This window comes from Chelon labrosus (genome assembly GCF_963514085.1).
Source record: "Chelon labrosus genome assembly, chromosome: 6".
NCBI lineage: Eukaryota > Metazoa > Chordata > Actinopteri > Mugiliformes > Mugilidae > Chelon > Chelon labrosus.
Genome location: NC_140342.1, coordinates 15,104,519 through 15,129,022, shown reverse-complemented (window position 1 = coordinate 15,129,022; position 24,504 = coordinate 15,104,519). Strand labels below are relative to the sequence as shown.

At 41.8% G+C, this 24,504-nt stretch overlaps 1 protein-coding gene across 1 annotated transcript; it reads right to left on the bottom strand.

The window, feature by feature from the left end:
• Positions 1–2,413: 2,413 nt before the first annotated feature.
• LOC311489895 (cadherin-4-like) lies at positions 2,414–17,464 on the bottom strand (the record flags this gene model as incomplete). Its single annotated transcript, XM_084547205.1, is given in 13 exon segments — positions 2,414–2,435; positions 3,107–3,195; positions 3,197–3,319; positions 3,805–3,990; positions 4,465–4,602; positions 5,003–5,175; positions 5,470–5,614; positions 6,955–7,110; positions 9,991–10,158; positions 11,741–11,952; positions 15,758–15,866; positions 17,088–17,185; positions 17,265–17,464. Coding segments are annotated over 12 exon segments (1,584 nt in total). The 5' UTR covers positions 17,151–17,185; positions 17,265–17,464.
• Between the last annotated feature and the right edge of the window lie 7,040 nt (positions 17,465–24,504).

Genomic DNA, 24,504 nt, shown 5'->3' with positions numbered 1-24,504 from the left:
TTCACGACAGAGAACTACACGTCCATGCATTGTTTTGTAAAAACATCATTATGATGTCCAAAGGAAACAATTCTGTGAAAGCCCACTGCACAAAACAACATGCTCAGCTGTCCCAACATATGGTGTGTGCCATGGGAACCGTGTGACAAAAAAAAAAATAATAATTTACCCAGCGAACAAGAATTTGAGAGAATTTCTTTAAGGATTATCAAATGCATCCCTCACTGATAAGCCACATAATTCAATATAGACTACTATGTGTGTCCACCCTTATCAGCACTGCTTGAGCCATCACTTCCAGTCACTTCTGTAAAGATGCAATTAATTCTAAAGCAGTAGCATGAAATTAATTTATTGCTTGTAATTAGTTTTCGTCATACTGTGAAAACAATCTCTCCAGATAGAGTGTTTTCAGCCTCCACTATGAGAGTCTGAGGACACTTGGCTCTGTGGTGACTTCAGCGTTGAGCACAGAAACTTCATAACCCCCTGTTGACTTTGGCCCCAGGATTTATAGTTTTATTAAGTGGCATGTGCAAGATATTTTAGTTGCCATCAATGCAAGTGACAAAGTCATTGTTCATGGTGTGCCTTAGGAAAGCACAAACCGGGTCAAGTATAAATGGAATATAGGTTGGCTTGTGAATAATTTAATCTGTGAATGTGTGCATTGCTGTATGGAAAAAAGACAAATTACTCTGTACTCATGAAACGGGCTGAAATAATTCCAAATGATTCACATGATGCATGATTCAGTCGCTATTTCTTCTCTGAAGGCCGTCATAAATACAAGGGGTTATTACTGCAAGCGACACTAGGTGTCACACTTACCTCTCGTCTGAATTGAGCAGCTCTGTGGAGGTGGCCGTGCAGGAATATTTATGGAAGGCGGAGACACTTTCCTGTCTGTCACATGTGTAACCAAACACCTGAAATCACTTCAATTAAGCTGCGAAGTCACACTGGCACAGTTAAAGTGAAGTGATGAGTTGTGGCAGGAACTTCATCACACTTTGATTCAGCTTGTACCGTTTGCTATGCCACACAGTTATCATGTGCTCTCAGTCCCCTTCACTTACCTTGCAAGATCAGGCTGCTCATTACATGTGCGCTTCACCTCTGTGCCCATTAGGCCTAAAGTGAGACTGGAACTGACCAACATTGTGTGTGCCCACCAAGTGCATGAAACTGAAAAGAGTAATGAGAGTTTATTTAAAGCTCACTCTTTTAAACGACTCAAACATTCAACCACCTCTAAAAAGATTATTATACTTTCAAATTGCTGCTATCAAATCACCATTCAGGGAAAGATTATTGTACGCTTTTGTCATTTAAATGGAGCAGCCGTCTATTTACAGAGACCAAACACAAAAGAATTTCATTTCAGAAGCTATTACCATGAACATTATATGGTATTTCTGGTAACCATATATATATATATATATATATATAATTGAGAAAGAAAATAAAAAACAATTTTGCAAAAGCCTATAAAATATGTGGGTTGTGTCATGATGAGTCCTTCTAAATTGGGTGGAATGTGCAGCATCTTTAATGTTAAATTACATTGTTTGTTTGAGGTATTGTACCCCTTCTATATCATTCGTTTGAACACAACTGCAACGTGCAGTTTACGTATTAATTGCATAAATCTGTTTAGCAGTGGAAAGCCTCAGTGATTTAATTAGTCAAAATGATTCAAGTGATAAAGCAGCTTTAAAGAATATATGTACGAATACTGAATTAATGAATTCAATTAAATCCATAATTATAAGCGGCGGAACACCTACAGAGTCAAAATATGCATATCTTATTTATTCTCATTTTGTTGTACGACACAAACACGGTTTTTAGTTTTATTGATTGGATTTACATTCTCAGAGTCTAAAATGATTATTTTGGAGATGTGTTAATTATAATATTGCAGCTAAAGATCCCTTCACTTTTTACACACCTCGCTGCATTATAGATTTAATTCTAAATGAATATCATCTGCATTTCCCTCATCAGTCTACAGTCAGTAACTGTGACTGCAGCTGTGGCAAACTGAAATTCCTGGACAGAATCCAGAAAGGTATATAGTGTAAGATCCCTCAATTCACACAGCATATCAAGACAAAAACCCATCCATGAAGTCAAAGGAACTCTCTCTGGATCCCCACGACAAAATTGGACATGGCATAGATCAGGGCAAGTGAATGAGACCGTTCAGTGGCTGAAATAATTTTGAAATGAAAGCAGTTTGAAACTGCCAGCGCTCTTCATTGAGTTGGGCGTCTGGACAAACCAAGTAACCGAGCAAGTAGATCCTTGATTAGGTCGGCGATCAGTCACCCTAACGTAGTTTCAGAAGTTTTCTACACAGATGGAAGAACCTGCCCAGAGGACAACCATCTCAGCAGCACTCCATCAATCAGACCTCTGTGGTAGAGAAACTAGAGTAAAAAGCCAGAGTTTAATAACATTATATCTGAACAGCATACCCTTTAGTGAAGCAAGGTGGTGGCAGCATCATGACACATATAATAAAACCATATAATGGCCAGAATACCCTCTGAATTACATTAATTTAATTAATTTGGGGGAAGTGGTGTTAATAAGCAGCTTTTGGACCGATGGGTCACAGGTGAGGACCCTTGAGCAAGCACCTAACACCCAAAACTGCTTCCTGGGTGCTCCACAGGTGGTAGCCCACTGCCCCAAGTACATAATAATGGGTCAGGCGGACTCTTCCTACTGATGAAAATAAATCACCGTCAGAAGTGACAAAAGAAAACTATTCAGTGACAGAGAGGCACACTATAAGGGACAGTTGCGAGAATCATTTTAATTAATCCAGTGACTGAGAATAGTGTCACCTGCTTGTAGTACATACACAGAAGGACTAAGAATTGCATTTCTTTCTGCCTTTCATTGTTGCCTCAATAGAAAGACATGTGCCGGCTTTGTATAATAGCGCTAATTCTATTCATTATCAAGTGAGAGTTGTGCATCAAAGTGCTGGACGTGACTCACTGAGCTTTAGTGGGGTAATATGAACAGATAAATCCCTTATATTTCGTTGCAGCCCCCCCCCCCCCCCCCCCCCCCCCCCCCGCCTCCCCACCCTTCCACATGATCTCTTCTCTTCGGACTTCCATCACCAGTGGAGTTGAGTTTGGGGTTGGGCTCGAAGTAGGGACTCTCACTGACATCCTATCACTTTGATGGAGACGGTGGTGGTGGACTGTCGGGGAGAGTGGATGTCTCCGGCCAGGGGGACCTCATTCCTTGCTTCCACTGTCAGCACATACGCCCTACTGATTTCACAGTCAACAGGCTGGAACAGCAAAAGAGGATATATAGAGAGAGTGAAACACACATAAAAATCTGTGACAAATCATATACCATAAACATTTGGGTTTTGTGACACTGATATGAAAGCATCCTGAAGAACTGAAGCATTTTCTTCTTCTTGAAAATATTTTAGAAGAGGAAGTAAAGGCTTAAAAAATATTGTACAAACTTTCCATAAGACTGATAAAGAAACTGAATCCTTTTGTGGTCAATTCAAGGATGCACAACAGAAGTAAATATTCTGAGTGTAAGGGTTTTGCAACCAATCTATTCTGTTTTTAATCTGAATTCAAAAAGGCCTTCTGACTTTTTATATATTATGAATTAACAAAAATTCAAGCAGAAAAGTTGCAAGTACACCACACTGGCAGTAATGACGTGGTATTTAGCACATGTTCACATCTAAACCTTTCAGTATAGCATACATAAATGCAGGTACTATGCAACAGTTTGAAGAGGAGGCCTTACCTTGACGACAGTTACCAGGCCCTCGTTAGTGGTCGGATCAGTGGGCACAGAGAACCTGCCGGTGGGGTCGCCCCCGGTGATGTTGTAGACAGCATTCCAGGCCGGCGTGTTGGGCTGGTCCTTGTCAGTCACCGTGAGGTTGGCCACAATGACATTCACGCGGTTCTCAGGCACCTCGCCGAAAAACTGCATGAATAAACCATGAATGAACAGAACAGCGAGCTGTTAGTGATACTGCAAAAAAACACACCAAGGTCTGCCTCACACAGCACAGCAGGACCAATCTCGGGCAAATAGACATCTAAGGTAATTTATCATGTCGTCATGGTCATCTCATTCCCTGTGCTCCCCTGACGGCACAACAGCAGCATTACAAATTTCAGTGATTGGCGAGAACAGTAAGTGCATCTTTCACTCGGGCAGGCATCCCTGTAGTTGCATGTGTCAACATTTGGAGGAGGATATAACGCTTTACGCATGGCTGGCGACTTGTATATCTGTATGGTTACAGAAATGCAGGGCAAGCAGAACTAGGTAAGTGAGCAGAACTGACGGTTGAGTGCATATATCCATGTTGGAGGTGAAGTGGGGGTTCCTTGTGGCGCTTTTCTTACGCTAAGAACACTGTGTTGACACATCAGATGTGAGCTCGTTTCTTACCGTCTCAGCAGTAAACTCTGGCGGATTGTCATTAATGTTGGTGACTCTGATGACAGCGGTGGCGGTGTTGGAGAGGCCGTACATGGGGTTGCCCTCCATGTCCGTGGCTTGGATGATCAATGTGTACTGAGGCACTTTCTAAACGGGAAAGAAGGAGAAAGATAAAAAATGATCACAGAGCTGAAGCCACATCACTCCAGCAGTATCAACATAAGCTGAGAATTTAAGGCACGCTGCCGCCTTGTAAGAGTAAAGCAGTCCACTTCTACTTCTCATTTAGTTGGTAATAAGCAAAATTCAATTTGGCTCATTACTTCGTTATCATATTACCAAACGAACTACTCATTTATGGAAACCAGGGAAAAGACATGCTGTCTGAAATCAAATGCAAGCTGAAGGGATGGCCTTGATAAGGCTGAATATATCTATTCAACCCCTGTTAATGACTGAGACTCTTTAGCTGTACTGAGGACCAAGAAAATTATAAATAAGAAAGTGACCATGGAGAAAACCATAAAGAAATAAAAGTGTCAAATACCTCTCTGTCCAGGCCTGCTGCCACTGTAATGATGTCTCCAGTTTTGTTGTTGATGGTGAACATATTGGAGGTCGGACTCTCTGGAGTCTGTGACAAGATCTCGTAACCCAGCATGCCATTAGCTGTTCCGGGGTCGTCTTTATCAACAGATGTCACCTTCATAACATATGTTCCTATGCGATTGATAGAAAGAGACAGAATATTTCACATCACCTCTATTTTATTTATTTCTTTTTTTAATTTGCCATCAAAAGGCTTTAGAAGATAAGTGAACATTTCTCAATTAAATATATCCATTCAGAGTTCATTTCCATGACCTTAACATACCACAGATAGTTTTAATACAAGAAAAACAACATTAACAAAGTGACAATGACATCAATGCTGCTTCATCCGCTAACACTGTGGCAGCATGTGGAGCTGAATGCTCACAGCACAGCACATACACTTCATGTAGTATATATTACCTGGCTTGGAGCCCTCTGGAACAGTGCCGTTCCAGATCTGATGGGTGAACTCGGGTCTGTTGTCGTTCATGTCGATCACATTGATCACAATATCAATGGGGTTTTCAACTTGGCTGCCGTTGAGGTCTACTGCATGAGCTCTCAGCTGGACGGAAACACAAACATATCTGGACTGTAGGACTGTTCAAACAAGGGCTCCATTGCAAACAATATACTGGGACACAACACCAACCCTAATCTTCTTTTATCTTCTGTGATAATCAAGCTCTCAATGGGATCTTTTTTGTTTTTATAAAAAAGAGAGAAAAAAAGAGAAGAGCTAAATTTCTTTGATTCAGACCAACAAAACGGAGAATAAGTTACTTCCACAACTAACTCAACATGCACATGGAAAAAGATAAACAATGATTAGATCTAGTCAGATATCCACCAGAGAGTGAACAAAGCAAGCACTGCAGCTGCATTTATGCTGTCGCCTAACACTGGGTCAGCACAGGAGCACTTTGGTTTAACAAGAACAAGTGTGACTCCCTGTATCTTTTGGCACCTCAAGTGCACTGTCCTAGATACACACACAAGAGTAACACATGATGTCCAATCACTAAAACATCTTTATCATGATCTCAGTTGATTAATTTATTGATTATTTTTGAGATTAGTCAAGCAATCCTTTCGTTAACCACTAAATAATAAACAGAACTTATCATATAAAATGTTTTGTCAAATGTAATCGTGACATATTTTTACATGATATGTAGAAATGATGAACCTATTTCAAGATTTAACTTTAATCTTGACGATACTACTACAACAACATTTCAGATTTATTCTTTGTTGACTAATTAGGGAAGTTGCTGTTGACTATATGACATCATTAATTAGCTCGCATAGTGTTGAGTATGATTACATTACTAACTGTAATTGGAAAAGCAGCTGAATTATCACAATCCGTTATCTACGAGGGTCAAAATTCACACTCGCACGCACACCTACGGCCGATCACTAATGAATGTCTTGGGATGTGAGAGGAAACCCACACAGATGGTGCTCCTGTACTATTCTACAGCTTGAAGTGAACCAGCAGGAACATCTGTGAAGGTTTTGTTGATGGGAAAGTCTTTTGTGACCTTCTGTTTTCCAGTTTGTGTTGAAGCACATTACCTAAAGGCCATTTAAATGGAATGGGAAAGCTACTAATAAATAAAGCAGCTACAGCTGGAGGTTATTGCAATGCATCTAACTCACACTCAATTCACCAAAAATCCTTTAAATTCTCAGACGGATGAGTGAGATTTCCTGGGAGACCACAGTCTTTATAGAGTCTGGGGAGACTGTTTAGGCTACTCATGATCTTTCAGCACATGCCAACAGGCAGGAATGTATAACACCGCCAGGGAACACATTTCTCTTGATAAAGCAGACAGCAAAAACATTTTTCTAATCACATGAAAAAAAAATTCTTGTGAATTATTGTGTCTGAATTACATGGAAGTTGGAGATATGCTCTCGATCCAGGGGCTTGTTGACAGATAGCTCTCCAGAAATTGGGTCGATGATGAAGATTCCGGTTGGAGGCTGGTCAGCACCGGGACCGGTCACGCTGTATCTTAGGGACCGGCCTTTGTCATCGTGGGACCGAATCTGTGAGAGTAACGTTTGGTTATTGATAGTTTCAAAACATTGCTAACCATAGTCTCATATTTAAAAGGAGTTAAATAATTTCATTAAAAAAAAAAGTCACTTAATCTATTATTATACATTTGGATAAAGAGGACTTCAAATTGGGGATTTTATTCTGAAATTTTGTGCTGGTTATTTGCTCAAATACACGTGCACCATGGTTTCTTTTCTAAAAGTCTGGTGACAATGCTCCAGAAAAAAATTATGTATCTGTGGACAACACTCAATAGATTATAATAGATTTGCAACAGCTTCCTGAGAGACTATTTATCCACTGACTTGTATCTCTACTCACTACAGCTGCCCACATCAAAAATACCAACAGAGATTTGAGATTAGAAAATAAAATCATTAGCTGGACCACATTTGATGCCTAAACAGACTACAATGAATCTGCTAATGATGAGGTTTTGTTAAACTCTTTCTCTTGGTTTTGTAACTGTTGGATTAGTCAACCCGACAGAAGTCATTGTTATTGTGCTGTCAACCTACATGTACATTATATTTGCATTTGTAACATAAACACGTATTAATGTGTGAGGGCTAAGCTCCAGATTTGTCAGGTCTCTATTAGGGATGGCTCGATACAACTCTTTCATGTCCGATACCGATACCGATACTGCAACTTGGAGTATCTGCTGATACCGATATCAATCCGATACCCTCTCTTCTCCTCTGTTAAGTTGTTAATAATACATATAGTTTGTATAGATGTGCTTTGCTCAATATGGACATCTAAAAACACCATGGTCAAACTGTGCAACAAATATTCTGCTCCCCTAAGGGAAGAAATAAAATAGTCCACAATGTGCCTCACGCCATAAGCTCTTTATTTAAACTTCAAATCAGTGCAAACTGCAAACTTGAATGTTTCTTCTTTCACATGTAACCTCTGGGGTTGAACTGTATGTAAAACACCCATATCAAACTTGATATAGAATGGACTCAGTTCCAATGTTCCATTGAAGACTATAGGACAGGGGTGCCCACACTTCTTTGGCTTGCGAGCTACTTTTGACCAAGTCAAAGTGATCTACCTATCCTAAGTCATATTAATTGTTGCTACAGTGTTGAAAGCTCTATCCATCTTTGTTTTTATTTTTATCAAGAAAAATTGGTGCACTGCACCTTTACAAAAATAGCGCTGTGTCTTTAAGAAAGACGGTAGTCTTGAGTTGTTGTGGTCGAAGTTGTGCGTGGCTGTGGATGTGTGCCGCTGAACTGAGGGCATGTTGCAAATATAAAGTAAAAATAAATAAAGTTGAAGGTTTGTCTTGCTGTTTGTTTTGGAGCTGCAACAGATAATTGTTAAGCCAGACTAACATCTAAAACATTTTTTTATTTATTTATTTATTTTTTTCCCAATGGCACGCTATCTACCCGCACAGGTCGATCGCGATCGACGTAATGGGCACCCCTGCTATAGGACATATAGCTGCTTTAAGTGACTGCTAACTTTAAATAACTGTCATAAACACTTGCGTCCATGCTGCTGCCACCCCTTGAAACACTCGCGTTGCACAAGTTGCATTCAGCTGTTTTACTTTTCTCTCCTTGCGTGCAAAGTAACTCCACACAGCTGACATGATAAGAGCACTAGGCTAATTCACTGTCAGGACGTTCTGTTTACACACGCTTGCAGCAGCTGCTCTCTGTTTACGCCACATCGCGTTAAGTTAAGTTGAGCATTTGGGCTTAGGTATCGGATCGGACGGGCTATAGTTATTTTTTTCGATGTTCGATCCTGAAATTTTGAGCAATATCGGACCGATACCGATCCTAAGTATCGGATCGAGCCATCCCTAGTCTATGCTAGCCCACTGTCTGACATAGCCAACACCAACAAGTGGTAGCCTATCGCATTAAAGGTGCAACCTGAGATTGGTATTCATCTTTCTTTTTAATTAGGCTATTAATTGTTTAGATTTCTGTGTGTCACCATTCTCAGGTCATTCAGTCAAACATTAATAATTCTAATAATAAACATGGAAAAAAAACTGTAATTTTTTTATTAATACTCCTAAAACTTTAATGCAGCTTGACTTACTTGACATTTATCATTTTTAGCATTAATCACAGCGTTGGTTTAAAAATAGCTTCCTCTTACTGTGTGAGTACAAGCAAGTATATAGTGTCGACATGTTATTGAAGTTCTGTCTTGACTGGGCTGTCTATCCTGTTTGCCATGTAAGCTGAGCTCTTCTGTGCCTCCACTCTCGATCTATTCAGAGCAAACTGAGTATTTCCTCTTCCCTGATATCTCCCAGTAAAGCCTAGAAACATCCCTTCAAATATGACCAGATTAAAAATAAAACGTACACACTGCATAGCATGAGCAGAACTTAATACGCTGTAAGGATGTAAGCTTTATATGCGGAAAAGGATCTACTTCTTAGCTGTCCTAAGCATTGCTTGTCCCCTGAGAGCCACCCATATATAACTCTGGCCACAGAATTGTTGCAAATGAATTGGACGACGTCAGTCCTTGAGCCATGGAAATAGAATTGTGTATAACATCTCACAAGTCACTGGAGGAACAATTATGTTTGTGGGCACTTCACATTTCTATCTGCTTCTAAATACTGCCAGGTTGTACTGGTTTAGACTGCGCTCCAAAACAAATGATGAATAATACAACACAAGAAGACCCCTGATCTTTAGCAAAGTGCTGTAAATATGAAGCATTTTGTTCAAATTTAAGTCTCGAGTCTGTGACCCTCTGAGTGGGAGCTAGGGGCAAGGGGGAACCCACAAGGTTGTCATATCAGGCATAAAAAGATTTCTTTGAAGTTGAGGGAACAGTGTCTGTGTGCATGCATGTGTTAGGGTGAAGTACATTACCCGGACAAGCTCTTGTGGGAATGGGCCTCGCGAGTTCTCTGGGACATTGATTGGGGGGATGAACCAGTCTCTCTTCATGCGTTTCAGTTGGCTGTCTGTGTTTCGTGATGGAAATGTTATTTCCTTTAAATCCTTGGACACGACTGGAGGGACGGCAGCTTGCTGGACCTGACAAAAGGAAATGATTTGGTGATCACATCTATGCAGTCAAGTATGCATACATACAATTTTAGCCTTGCTGGCGGCGTGTCACACGGTGGACCACCGACAGGAATATCTCAAATTTAGAGGAAACACTCGCGCCTTGAAATAGACTTTGGAGATTATTTGAACCATCATGAGGTTGACCGCTGTGGTCTAAACAACTAAAAGTTGCCACAAAAATTGGTACGAGCAATTCATGCCTCCCACAGGATGAATACTAATTGTTTCTGTGATTCCTTAACTTTGATAACACCTTGGTCAAGGTGTCATGTAATTGATTTAAAGTGCAAACTTTCAAATATTCAGCTATTGAATGAATAAACACTGTAAATATACAGTACAGTATGCCTGCTTAACAAGAGCATGTTAACATAATCACTGTGAACATCGTAACATGCTCAAATTAACATTTGAATGAAATTGTGATCATCCATAAAAGAATGACATTTGAGACTGACCGGTGGATCTCAGCCAAGAGGACACTAACAAAGGAAACTGTAAAATGGCCATAAAAGAACACCCTGACATTTTTCACAAAACCTAACAAGCTCTTCCGAATGTCACTGAATACCTACTCTAAATGTGTGTTCAATCAAACAAGCCCTTCTGTTTTGACTTGCTTTGTAGCTTAAAATATAAACTGCACAACATGTGATGATACGCTTTGAAATGCTTTAAATGACAGACCTCTTCTTATGTCCTGATAAAATACGCCCAATCAGTGCTGTTTAACACAGCAGATAGTATCTAATTGAGTAGGATAACATAGTCCACTGTCTTTAATTGAAGTTCAAACTTCCACAATAACAAAGTCTTTAGAGCTTCTCTTCATTTCCCTGTGACAAGGTCAGCAAACACAACATGTGCTCTGCTTTTTTGTCCACTTCCTCTGATCCTCGGCCAGCCCGCGATGTTGACATAAGAGCATTCTAACTAATTGCAGATGGCTGCGCAACAAAACCAGTTGAACTGTTAGAGCGGCACTCTACAGCCCAGACAGATGCTTCCCATCGTCCAAAGTGCCGACAGAGGTGTGTCCTCTTTTGGATGATAAGCCAATAACCTCGCAATCATATGGTATGCTCAGTGAAATCAACTTTACGGGGAGCTGTTCTGCATCTGCTCTTGCTACCCACGGACCGTGTTGAGTATATGTTTGTGCTCCTAGTAACACCTGCTACCTGCTCAGAGATGACATCTTCTGGGGTCTGTAGGTCAAGCTACAGACCCGGATGATGATAACAGGTAACTCAACGGACTCAACGGAGAATAGCACTAGCGTATCATAACAAAATATTGGCGAAATGAACGAGTTTTGGGCAGATAATGCGTTATTTAGAGGCTGCGTTGCGGTGCCCCAGTCACTCCCACTATACGGATACACTTAGAGAAGTAGTCATCTGTGAATGTGCAGTGTGCCAAATAATTATAATTTATTTGATGCAAGGGCGGAATTGATCATTCCACCTTTCTTTGGCTTTAACATCAGTCAGACACTAAACAAACAATTCACAAACATGATAGAAGTGGCTGAAGGTGTTTTCACCTGCTGGCTGGATGACGTCATCTGGACTTGAGTCACCCATTGCCGCTGAGTGGTGGTGTCACTAGCCTTAATCAGCAAAGGTGACGCAGGGAGCACAGAGGGCTGAAGAGTCCTGGCAGCATAAACCACTCCGTCGGCCTCTATCCGAAAGTCAGATGGGTTGCTGCATTCAAACCGCACCAGACCACCTCGGCCACAGCTGACAAACCTCACTGCAAGAGACAGAGACAGATTTAAGTTTAAAATTAGCCTAACAGTGAAAAAGAAAATTGGAAGAAACAGGGTTGTAGACAGAGGAAGAGGAAGACAGGCAGCCAGACAGAAGGTCCACAAAGGTTTTCTGATTCTCCTTCTCGCACATACATTATTCACTTCAAGCTGTGCCCCAAAGGTATTGCTCAAAACAGGTGCAGTGGAGGAGAAAGATGGAGAGAGAAAAAACTAAAGAAAAGAGGGAAATGTGCCCTTTAAGGGTGATTATACAAAACCCAAAAAACAATATAATAAAAAGATGATGTGTAAATTAGACTCGTCTAAATGCTCTGCTGCGTTTGGGTTCGGGAAACTGAAATTATTGTATTTATATATACACTATATTACCAAAAGTATTCGCTCACCTGCCTTTACTCATTCTATGAACTGAAGTGCCATCCCATTCCTAACTCATAGAATTCAATATGATGTCGGTCCACCTTTTGCAGCTATTACAGCTTCAACTCTTCTGGGAAGACTGTCCACAAGGTTGAGGAGAGTGTTTATAGGAATTTTTGACCATTCTTCCAAAAGCGCATTGGTGAGGTCACACACTGATGTTGGTCGAGAAGGCCTGGCTCTCAGTCTCCGCTCTAATTCATCCCAAAGGTGTTCTATCGGGTTCAGGTCAGGACTCTGTGCAGGCCAGTCAAGTTCATCCACACCAGACTCTGTCATCCACGTCTTTATGGACCTTGCTTTGTGCACTGGTGCACAGTCATGTTGGAAGAGGAAGGGGCCCGCTCCAAACTGTTCCCACAAGGTTGGGAGCATGGAATTGTCCAAAATGTTTTGGTATCCTGAAGCATTCAATGTTCCTTTCACTGGAACTAAGGGGCCAAGCCCAGCTCCTGAAAAACAACCCCATACCATAATTCCTCCTCCACCAAATTTCACAGTTGGCACAATGCAATCTGAAATGTACCGTTCTCCTGGCAACCTCCAAACCCAGACTCGTCCATCAGATTGCCAGATGGAAAAGCGTGATTCATCACTCCAGAGAACGCGTCTCCACTGCTCTAGAGGCCAGTGGCGGCGTGCTTTACACCATTGCATCCGACGCCTTGCATTGCACTTGGTGATGTGTGGCTTGGCTGCAGCTGCTCGGCCATGGAAACCCATTCCATGAAGCTCTCTGCGTACTGTACTTGGGCTAATCTGAAGGTCACATGAAGTTTGTAGCTCTGTAGCAATTGACTGTGCAGAAAGTCGGCGACCTCTTTGCACTATGCGCTTCAGCATCCGCTGACCCCTCTCCGTCACTTTACGTGGCCTACCACTTCGTGGCTGAGTTGCTGTTTTTCCCAAACGCTTCCATTTTGTTATAATAGAGCTGACAGTTGACTGTGGAATATTTAGGAGCGAGGAAATTTCACGACTGGATTTGTTGCACAAGTGGCATCCTATGACAGTTCCACGCTGGAATTCACTGAGCTCCTGAGAGCGGCCCATTCTTTCACAAATGTCTTGTTTCACAGTCTGCATGCCTGAGTGCTTGAATTTATACACCTGGGGCCAGGCCAAGTGATTAGAACACCTGATTCTGATCATTTGAATGGGTGAGCGAATACTTTTGGTAATATAGTGTATATATATATATATATATATATATATATATATATATAAATATATATGTATGTATGTATGTATGTATGTATATACACACACAACTGACCTGAAAAGCTCCATATCGCAAAAAGCTTATAACTCTAGCTGTGACTGTGGCCAAGTGGTTGCCGGCTGAAAACATGCACTCGCAGTGTGATCGCCTTGTGGCTAAATGTGACTGTCACTTTGAAATCCAAAGTTCACACACAGTTCAATTAAATAAACACGAACGCTTTGAAATCCAAAGTTCACACACAGATAAGTTACAAAAAACAAGAAACGCTTGGCATATTCAGCAGAATTTGTGAATGTATTTGAATTATAGAATACAATTTTAGAGTTTTCTGTGTCCTAGCAGAAAGCCACTTACAGATACAGTTATAGGGATGGCAATGAGATGGCAATCCAGACGCTACTTTTTCCACCAGAACTGCTCACCTTGTGGTCCATTTTGTGGTCTGGGACCAAATGCTGCACTTAATACTGAGCACTTCCCTCAAACGCATATATACACGCATACAGCTGATACCAGATGTTCACATACACTGTGTTAAAAGACACATAAACCTTTTTTCCTCACTGTCTGAAGTTAAATCAGACTAAACCTCTCCTGTTTTAGGTCAGTTGGGATTATCAAAATTATTTCTATTTGCTAAATGCCGCAATAATGAGAGAGAGAATTTCTTAGAGATCTTTTTATTACTTTCTTCAAAGTCAGAAGTTTACATACATTTCCTTAGTATTTGGTAGCATTGCCTTTAAACTGTATGACTTGGGTCAAACGCAAGGTATCCTTCCACAAGCCTCTCGCAATAGTCTGCTGGAATCCTGGTCCATTCCTCCTAACAGAACTTGTGTAACCGAGTCAGGGTTGTAGGCTGCCTCGCTCGCACATGCCTTTTCAGATCTGCCCATAAATTTTCTGAGATCGGGGCTTTGTGATGGCTACTCCAAAACATTGATTTTGTTGTCCTTAAGCCACTTTGTAACTACTTTGGCAGAATGCTTAAGGTCATCATCCATTTGGAAGACCCATTTGTGCCCAAGCTTTAACTTCTTGGCTGATGTCTTGAGATGTTGCTTCAATATTTCCACATAATGTTCTTTCCTCATGATGCCGTCTATTTTATGAAGTGCACCAGTTCCTCCTGCGGCAAAACAGCCCCACAACATGATGCTACCACCCCCATACTTCACAGTTGGGATGGTGTTCTCAGACTTACAAGCTTCCCCCTTTTTCCTCCAAATGTAACGATGGTCATTATGGCCAAACAGTTCCACTTTAGTTTCATCAGAACACAGGACATGTCTCCAAAAATGAAGGTCTTTGTCCCTGTGTGCATTTGCAAACTGTAAACTGTTTTTTTTATGTTACTTTTGGAGTAATGGCTTCTTCCTCGCTGAGTGGCCTTTCAGTCCATGTCGGTACAGGACTCGTTTCACTGTGGATAATGACACTCTCTTACCAGCTTCAGCCATCATCTTGACATGGTCTTTAGCTTTTGTTCTGGGGTTGATTCGCACGTTTCGGACCAAAACACGTTCATCTCTGGGACATAGAACCCGTCTCATTCCTGAGCGGTATGATGGCTGGACATTCCCATGGTGTCTATACTTGTGTATAATTGTTTGAACAGATGAACATGGCACCCTCAAGCATCTAGAAATTGTACCCAAGGATGAACCAGACTTGTGGAGCTCCACAATTCTCTTCCTGATATCTTGGCTGATTTCTTTTGATTTTCCCATGATGTCAAACAAGGAAGCAGTGTGTTTGAGGTGTGGCCTTAAAATACATCCACAGGTGTGCCTCCAATTAACTCAAATGTTGTCTGTTAACCTATCAGAAGCTTCCAAAGCCATGACATCATCATCAGGGCTTTCCTTCATTGTTTAAAGACATAGTAATCTTTGTGTATGCAAACTTCTGACTTTGAAGAAAGTAATAAAAAATTCTCTAAGAAATTCTCTCTCTCATTATTGTGGCATTTATTAAATAGAAATTATTTTGGTAATCCCAACTGACCTAAAACAGGAGAGGTTTAGTCTGATTTAAATTCAGACAGTGAGGAAAAAGGTTGATATATGTTATATATATGTGCCTTTGAGGGAAGTGCTCAGTGTTAAGTGCAGCATTAAGTGTTAAGTGCAACTCACCGCTGAAAAGGCGCTGTCCTTTTTCTGTGATATCTGGCACCACAACATTGTATACATCTTCAGAGAAACCTGGTCTACATGGTGGGGTACCCCTGCTCTCTGCTGCAATCTGTGACAGGGCAATAGGGAGGGGGGGGCAACAGTTGAGTCATAAATCAACCTTCAGAAATGCATTCTGTTGCCTCCAGAACCTCTTGGTCACGTTCTGAAGCCCCCACAGTCGTACAAAAGCATCTGTTGTTCTTATAGCGGGGGACGAAGTTGGGGGTTGGGGGGGAATTTACATTTGCATAAATGTACATTTCTTAATTAAAATGTTAACAAAAATGCCACTCAGTATGTTCATTATCCCAATAGGACTTGTAGTTTCTGAGTTATCTTCATTTCTTCATAGGGCAAATCCTAGGGTATAAAGATATTTCTTTATACTTTGTACTATGCGGCATGTAGCCATGGCAACAGGCCCCTGAGGAGCAGACACACTTAATGAGCACAGGTGCATACACAGGCACAGACAGAGTGCCCAAACATTATGACCCCTCAGACCATTACAGCATTACACACAGGCTACAAAAACATTAGGACCCCTCAGACCATTACAGCATTAGTCCTACACAGACTGCCAAAACATTATGTCCCCTCAGACCATTACCGTATTAGTCCTACACAGAGTGCCAAAACATTAGGACCACTCAGACCATTACAGCATTAGTACACTCAAACTGCCAAAACATTAGGACCCCTCAGACCATTACAGCATGAGTCCTACACAGACTGTATATATAATAAGAGTAATGTAATATAATATGATGTTTTCCTCAAATAAATGATGACCTGTTGAACAGTGACAAGAGTTATAGTAAGTATGTTACATAACATTATTTTACATGTGTATTTGTCTGTGTATAGTTTTACTTCAGGTGATCCAGACAGGCTGCAGTGACGTTCAACATGAGATGAAGAGCTGCACTAACAGGACTTCTCCTCAGTGCAGAGAAATGATTGAAAGTCTTCACTTTATCACTGATTCCTTGTTACAGTCTGGATGTGTTAACTTTAATATTGATGTTTTTCTAAATAAAAGATTATGGCATAAATTGTTAAACTATTGCTTAGATAGCAGTAATCATTTTGTTATTAAAATTATCATGATTAATAAATTATTGTGATTTGTTTGTACTTTCAGTAGAAGCCATGCATTTCAAAAGAGAATTAAGTTGGAGGGCAGACCCCACACACTCACGTCGGTTAGTAGGACTTAGGTCGACAGCAGCAGCATTGGCACGATTGGCACAGTCAAAATTTCCGCAGGAGTTTTCTACTTTTTTACCTGCAGTCCTGCCAAGACCACCAGCAGAAGAAGCAGACCGCTGCCCGCGTGTAACGAGTACATTGGTACACCCAGGTAATTTCCCCTCGCTTCGGAATCTGTGAAAAAGATAAGAAGAAAAAAGGGAAAAATTAAAAAATAATAATAATAATAATATCCCACTGGTTTAAGTGTCACCTTGATGGAGGAGGGAAAAAAAAAAAAGATCCCTCTACAACAAAGGCAGGACCAGCAGTAGCAGCAGCATGTAGCAGCCTCTATCTCTCTCTAGTCCGTACTGACGGAGAGTACTGCCTGGTACTGAGGCTGCTGCTGCTCCCTCCCATCCAGCCTGGCCACTAGTCTATAAACCGCCCATCTCACTGTCTCACCCTGCTGGTGACACAGCCTATTTCAATGCTGGGACAGTGCAAAGTTCCCTCGCTGTTAACCGGAATGTAATACAGATTATTTGTTTTTTTCATATTTGATATATTTAAGAGTATAAAATGTATTAACTAATTTATTCATGAGCAAAAACTGCTGATGGTGCTTTATTATGATTATTCATAATTGATTATTTCGACATAACGACAGACCTGATTGGAATTAGTCTCTCTCTCATATAATGCTTTGAAACACATATAAAACTGATAATGTGCAGTGCAATTCCACGAAATAAACCTAAAAACACAAGATAATGGGTTGAATAAAATCCAATACATAACAAAGTTGCATATAAAACAATAACATTTAGGTTTCGTTGACTTGTCATGACGATGTGTTTTTGTTTCCATTTCAGGTTCTCCAGTTTTGACTATAATTGTGGTGTTGGCAATTTGGTTTACTGCCTCGGCTAATGTGGCCGCTGACGGTGTATGAGGTTGCCCTTTCAAAGGTAGAAAAGTTAGAAAGAATGATTAATTCATTTATCAGAAAGTGGCTTGGTGTCCCACGCTGCTTAAGTGACACAGCCTTGTATGGGAAAGGCATTCTGGAGCTCCCAGTTACCAGCTTAACAGAGGAGTTTAAGTGTGCTAAAGTTAGACTGGAAATGACTCTGACTCAGTCAAAGGATCCAGTGGTTAGGAGTGTAGCGCCTACTGTTAAGACAGGGAGGAAGTGGAAGGCAAAAGAGGCAGTGCAGCAAGCACAGGCAGCTCTTAAACATAGGGATATCATAGGTCATGTACAGCAAGGGCGTGGAGGCCTAGGGCTGTGTGTAGGGAAACCTCTGTGGAGCAAGGCATCAGCAGTAGAAAGGAGAAAGATGGTAGTGGAAGAAGTACAGAAGCAAGAGGAAGCAGTTAGATGCTCGAAGGCAGTGTCGCAGGCTAAGCAGGGTCAGTGGGTGAACTGGGAGAGTGTGGAGAAAAGGAAGTTGAAGTGGAGAGAGCTTTGGAGCATGGAGGCTAGCAGGATTAGATTTATGTTAGGGGCTACATACGATGTGCTGCCAACTCCCCAGAACCTAAACCAGTGGGTAGGTGAGGATAATGCCTGTCCACTGTGCACTTGTGTCTGCACGCTTAGACATATTCTGACAGGTTGTAAGGTTAGTCTTTCCCAAGGACGTTATACCTGGCGTCACAACCAGGTACTGAAATGTTTAGCAGCTGTAATTGAGGAAAAACGGGTGAATTTAAATTCCATGGCCGTTAACAGAGAGAATAGATGTATTAAGTTTGTACGGGAGGGAGAAAAGGCTAGACCAGCAGGCATCAGGCATAACACAGGACAGCTAAGAGTAGGAGGAGCCTGGCAGATGAGAGCGGATTTAAATGGACAACTGGTTATTCCAGCTGAGATAGTTAGCACTCGACTACAGCCAGATCTGCTGTTGTGGTCTGAGCCAGAGAAAGTAGTTTATTTCATAGAGCTGACTGTCCCGTGGGAAGATAGAGTTGAGGAGGCTAATGAGCGAAAAAGAGCTAAGTATGCAGAGTTAGCAGCAGATGCAGAGCAGAATGGATGGAAGGCTTATGTCCGCCCGGTAGAAGTGGATTGCCGTGGATTTGTGGCAAAGTCTGTGATTGCTCTGCTGAGTGAGCTGGGCGTACGGGGAAGGAGCCAGAGGACTGCGGTTAGCAACATGTCCCGGGCAGCAGAGAGAGCGAGCGACTGGTTATGGGTGCGCAGGAAGCATGCTAGCTGGGGAACTAGCTAAGGTAAGGAAGGCCGCATGTAGGCCTCGATTTGTTTGTTACGCGATTTGTTTGTTACGTGGTTTCGGCCTGCATCAATGGGGCGAATCGCGGTAGATCTGCTTGTTTGTTACGTGGTTCAGTCTGCATCAACAGGGCGAATCATTGTAGATTTGTTTGTTTGGCTCATGGTTGTTACTATATTAGCTGTTGATAGACATCGAATGGTGAGGGAAACAGGGTTGTGCAGTGGTGGTGTGGAGGGGGGTGACTCCAGGACGCTGGAAGTCACTGTTAAGCCTTCTCGAGGTGTCGTGGGCCTAACTTAACGAAACATCGGTGAAGGGAGGTGCCCACTTGAAAACCCCAATGACATGCTGCATACTGCTGTTGTCTTCTTGTTGCGTGGTAGCTATGGTTAGCTGCTGAGCGGGCCATACAAGCCAGCAGCGTTTAGTTAGTTTATGTTTTACAATGTCTGAACTATGCTGCTCAATGGGCTTACAAGCCAGCAGCTTTTACTTAGTTTATGTAGATTATAGGTTAATTGTCATATTATATGACCATAGGTTTGGTAGGGTCTCTTAGCTGAACCATTGTCACTAACTACAGTCTGGTATTCCATGCCTAGCAAATATGCACATGACACAAGTAATAACACTGTTGGCAGTTGTGAGCTGCGCAATTTCTGGGAAGTTTGAATAGTAATCGATGACTAACACATAGTCTCCTCCATTACAATGAAACAGATCTGTTCCTACTTTCTTCCAGGGTTCAGTAGGATGATCAAGAATCATCACTGGTTCCCTTGCCTGCTTGCTCTGGTATTTTTTACATGTTTCACACTGTCCAATGATGTTTTCAATGTCCTTATTTATACCATTCCAGTATACAGTGTCTCTGGATCTCCTTTTGCATTTTTCTATTCCCAAATGTCCCTCATGTAGTTTTTGTAACATCTCCATTCTCAAGCTGTGTGGTATTGTAATCCTACTGCCTCTTAACTACAGTCCATTTGCCACACTTCGCTCTGATCTGATGCAATAATACTTTGGACAGGACCCCTTGGGCCAGCCACTTTGTAGGTGTTCTATCACTGTTTGTAGCTCCTTGTCTTTAGCAGTCTCTTCACTTATTTGCTTTGATTTATAATCTGTCTCAACTGTGAAGGTGGGAAGACCATATACATAGCAATGAAATATTTCCAGTCCATAAGTCAGTCCAAGACACTCTTTTTCAATTTGAGCATATCAGTCCACTCACTCTCATTTCTCACTGTCCTCCTTCATGATTCTGTGGAATCATGAAGGAGCTGTCTCGATGCCAACGTTCTCACTGACAAGTTTGGTATGAACTTTCCAATAAAGTTTATCATCCCCATCACTCTCAGCACACCTTTCTTGTCAGTTGGTCATGCCATGTCTAGGATAGCTTTTATCTTTCTTTCATCAGGCTCAATACCTCGTGTAGCGATCCCTCGGATTAAAAACGATTGAGAGTCTCGACTGATGCGTAAGGTTTCTTTTATTAAATCCACCAGGTAGCAGAATAACGATGATCAGGAACTTTATTCAGTGTATCCTTACAGCACCGTGAAAACTGTATTGAAACATAATAAACAACAAACATTTTACAAACTTATTCCCACGTTAAACACAAATAAATAAGATCTTGATTTAATGGGTTTTAAATATCAAACATCATACCTCATTGCGCTCTCCAAGGAATGCAAAACAATACGACAGTCCTTTCGTCAATCGTTAAACGTATGAACCACAGGTAAAAATATGAAGCTTTATATTGTGTTAATTTAAGTGCAAAGTAGCGGCGCTAATCCATCAAGCTCCAAAAGGTATCGTGAACCTGTCAGCCGATTTGAAAGCTGTGCAAAAAAGTACGGAGCTACCAGTAGGACAAATTTAAGCAGTACGAATGCATAGTATTTCCGGGTCACACAGAGGTCACATTAAACTCATACAAAATTTGGAATATTACAAAAAAATATATATAAATCTCAATGTGGTCTTTTACACCTCGAGCAGACATTTTGTCACCCAAAAATGTTATTTCCTGCACACCAAAATGGCACTTGGCACGGTTTAGTTGCACAAAAGCTACTTTTGCACTGTCATGTCCCACTGTGACACCTGTTTCACTGAATGTCTTTGCATGCTGTTGTGCTAACTCGCGTGGAACTTGCAACTTGCGTGGCACTGTCTCTCTGCCTCCTCGAGAGTTAGCTGAGCATCTCTTAGCAGCCGTTCCCTGGTCCGTTTATCATAGATTTCATACACAATTTGTTCACGGATCATGGAGTCTTTCAAATCCCCAAATTCAAATGACTGTGCTTTCAGTTTTACATCAGTACGTACTTTTGTTTCTAAATATGGAACGATTCTGTTTTTCAAGGGATGGCTGGCAACCCTAGGTCTGAGCCAGAATTTGATTTGTGGTGAGAAATTTAATGTCTGTGTGTTTTTTAAATAGAACTTGATTTTCTTATGGACAAACAGCGTTTTTGGAGGAACTGTCTATGAGATGCCAATCTACTGTGCAGGTTGAGCTAATGTTGTATAAGTTCGTCTTCTTCGTCTTCACCTTCTCCCACTTATCCAGGTCCGGGTTGCGGAGGCAGCAGTTTCAGCAGGGAAGCCCAGACAGCCCTCTCCCTAGTCACTTCAGCCAGCTCCTCCGAAGGAACCCCTAGGCATTCCCGGGCCAGACGAGGGATATAATCCCTCCATCGTGTCCTGGGTCGGCCCCGAGGTCTCCTTCCGGTGGGACATGCCCGAAACACCTCTCCTGGGAGCCGTCCGGGAGGCATCCTTACCAGATGACCTAGCCACCTCAACTGACTCCTCTCGACGTGGCGGTGCAGCGGTCCGAGTTCCTTACCCTATCTCTGAGGCTGAGCCCGGCTACCCTGCGAAGGAACCTCATAACTCGGCCACTTGTATTCGCGATCTTGTTCTTTCGGTCATTACCCCAAAGTTCGTGACCATAGGTGAGGGTTGGAATGTAGATCGACCGGTAAATGGAGAGCTTCACATCACTGCAGATGCCGCTCTGATCTGCCTGTTGATCTCCCACTCCCTCCTACCCTAACTCGTGAACAAGACCCCGAGAACTCCTCCACTTGAGGCAGGACCTCCTCCCTGATCCGGAGTGGGCAATGCACCCTTTCTCCAACTGAGGACCATGGCCTCAGACTTGGAGGTGCTGATCTTCATCCCAGCCGCTTCACACTCGGCTGCGAACCGCCACAGCAAGAGCTGGAGGTCGTTGTTCGATGAAGCTAAGAGGACCACGTCATCTGCAAAAAAGATGATCAAGAGCAAAGGGATTGGTTGGAGAGATAAGGAAAAGCAGCGCTAGATTGAACAGAACGAGGAGTCTGCCGTTCGGGCTGACGGAGGTGATGGAGTGCTGTGCCATGTATGATGGGGGTGGATATGTCACCTGCCCTGGCTTCAGTCTCCACAGGGAAAGCCCATTACTATGATCGATTCCCCTGTTCTCCCATTTCCAGAGGACGGATGCTGATGGGCTGACAGGTGGTAAACAAAGATACAGTTGTTGCTTAAACATTACCAACTGCTTATCACAGTGTTGTGCAAAAGATGGCATCTGCATTTAATCTTCACAGACGTCGGCGCAGTCACGAGTGTCATTATTACCCTCTTCCATCATCGCAATCAAACTTGTCTTCAGCTCGTTTTGAAATATCATCAGCCAAGTACATGCTTTATGCTAATCGCCACATATTGTGCTTCAGCTTAAAAAAAAAAAAAAAGAGTTGGAGGGTGAATTCGTAAAGGATAAAAACTGCTGCAATGTCATGTTGGTGTTTTCTCAGAGATAACGATGCAACGCTCAATGGCGCCCAAGCAAGGACCACGAGGAAGCCTTAAAGGTGAGGTATTGTGCAGGAGTATTAGTCAAGGCCAAAATATTCTTCAGGTGAAAGGGACAGGGAAACAAAGTGTTGCGTATTCTACACCTTTTAAATGTCTCGTTAGGGCACCACCTCCTTTTATCGTAGGAAGAACACAGTTTAAATCAGTTTATCAGTCTCAGTTAAATAATTTGCATATGTGAAGGAGTGAATCCTTTTCTACAATTTGTACCATTCATTCTCTGCCGTAAAACAACATCACAAACAACTTCTTAAGTGTGAACAAATATTTATTTCATGAAGTGACAACTATGAATACATGAGGGACTAATAGAATATATGCATATAGCTGTGTAATCAAATACAACGAATATGATAAGGTATAAAATAGTTAATTTCTGGAGCGATGGTGAGAGATTGAGATGTTTTAAGGTTTAATCTAACGGGAATGAATTTGATATCTAATCTAATCAATCTTCTCTAAAATATGTTAATAGGGAGTTTCAAAGTAGTGACACCAACTCTTTGTCTTAAGCGGTAGGAACGATTCAGCCTACTTTTCCTTAGAGTCTTCTCGGCGTCGGTGATGGCGGAGCGTCGGTGTGACGAGATGGTGACGAAACGGCACGGCTAATGCAGGTCTCTCTTGGACCGGTAGACGGGACTTGTTGCTTGGTCTGCAACTCCAACACCCAGCTTTGCTTGAGAGCGCTGTAGGTGTTCAGTCGAAGGCAGGAGATGACACTTTGCAATGTCTTTGTGTTTGAAGAAGGAAGCCGGAGCGTCACGTCTTCTCGGTGTCGTTGCTATGGCAAAATCTTCTTGGTTTCTTGATCCGTCGAAGGGATTAGGGCTTTCTCTGATATCCCAGCTGACTACGCTGGCCAATTTATAAACGATGATGATTAGTACTTTGGTTCGTAGAGTATAAAAATGAATGAAACTGGAAAAATATTTCACTATAAAAACTGTACGTCGGGAAAAACGTCCGACGAGAAACAAACAGTTTGAAAGTGACCTCGGAACAATATTCAAGTTGTTCTTTAAACAAAGTTACTAAGTATAAACGTGACTATGTACGTAAAGAAAAAGACTAAAATAAAAGTAAAACGGAAACGGAAAATGGAAAGAAGTAAGGTTAAAAGTGCGGAGTAAGTGCGGAGAAAGAGGGAGCGTCTATCTGGTTTTATGAGTTAATTATTCTGGGCGTGTTTGGATCGGATTTCCAAATTCTTCGCGCGGAAAGAGAAGAGAACGCCTAGTTCTTTGTCTCGAGATGTTTTATTGCCTGATCTTCTTAACCTACTTTTATATAATTTAATTTAACCATTCCATCACTCATCATGGCTTGTTCGCGATGTTCTTGCCTATGCGGCAACACTCAACATTACAACATGAC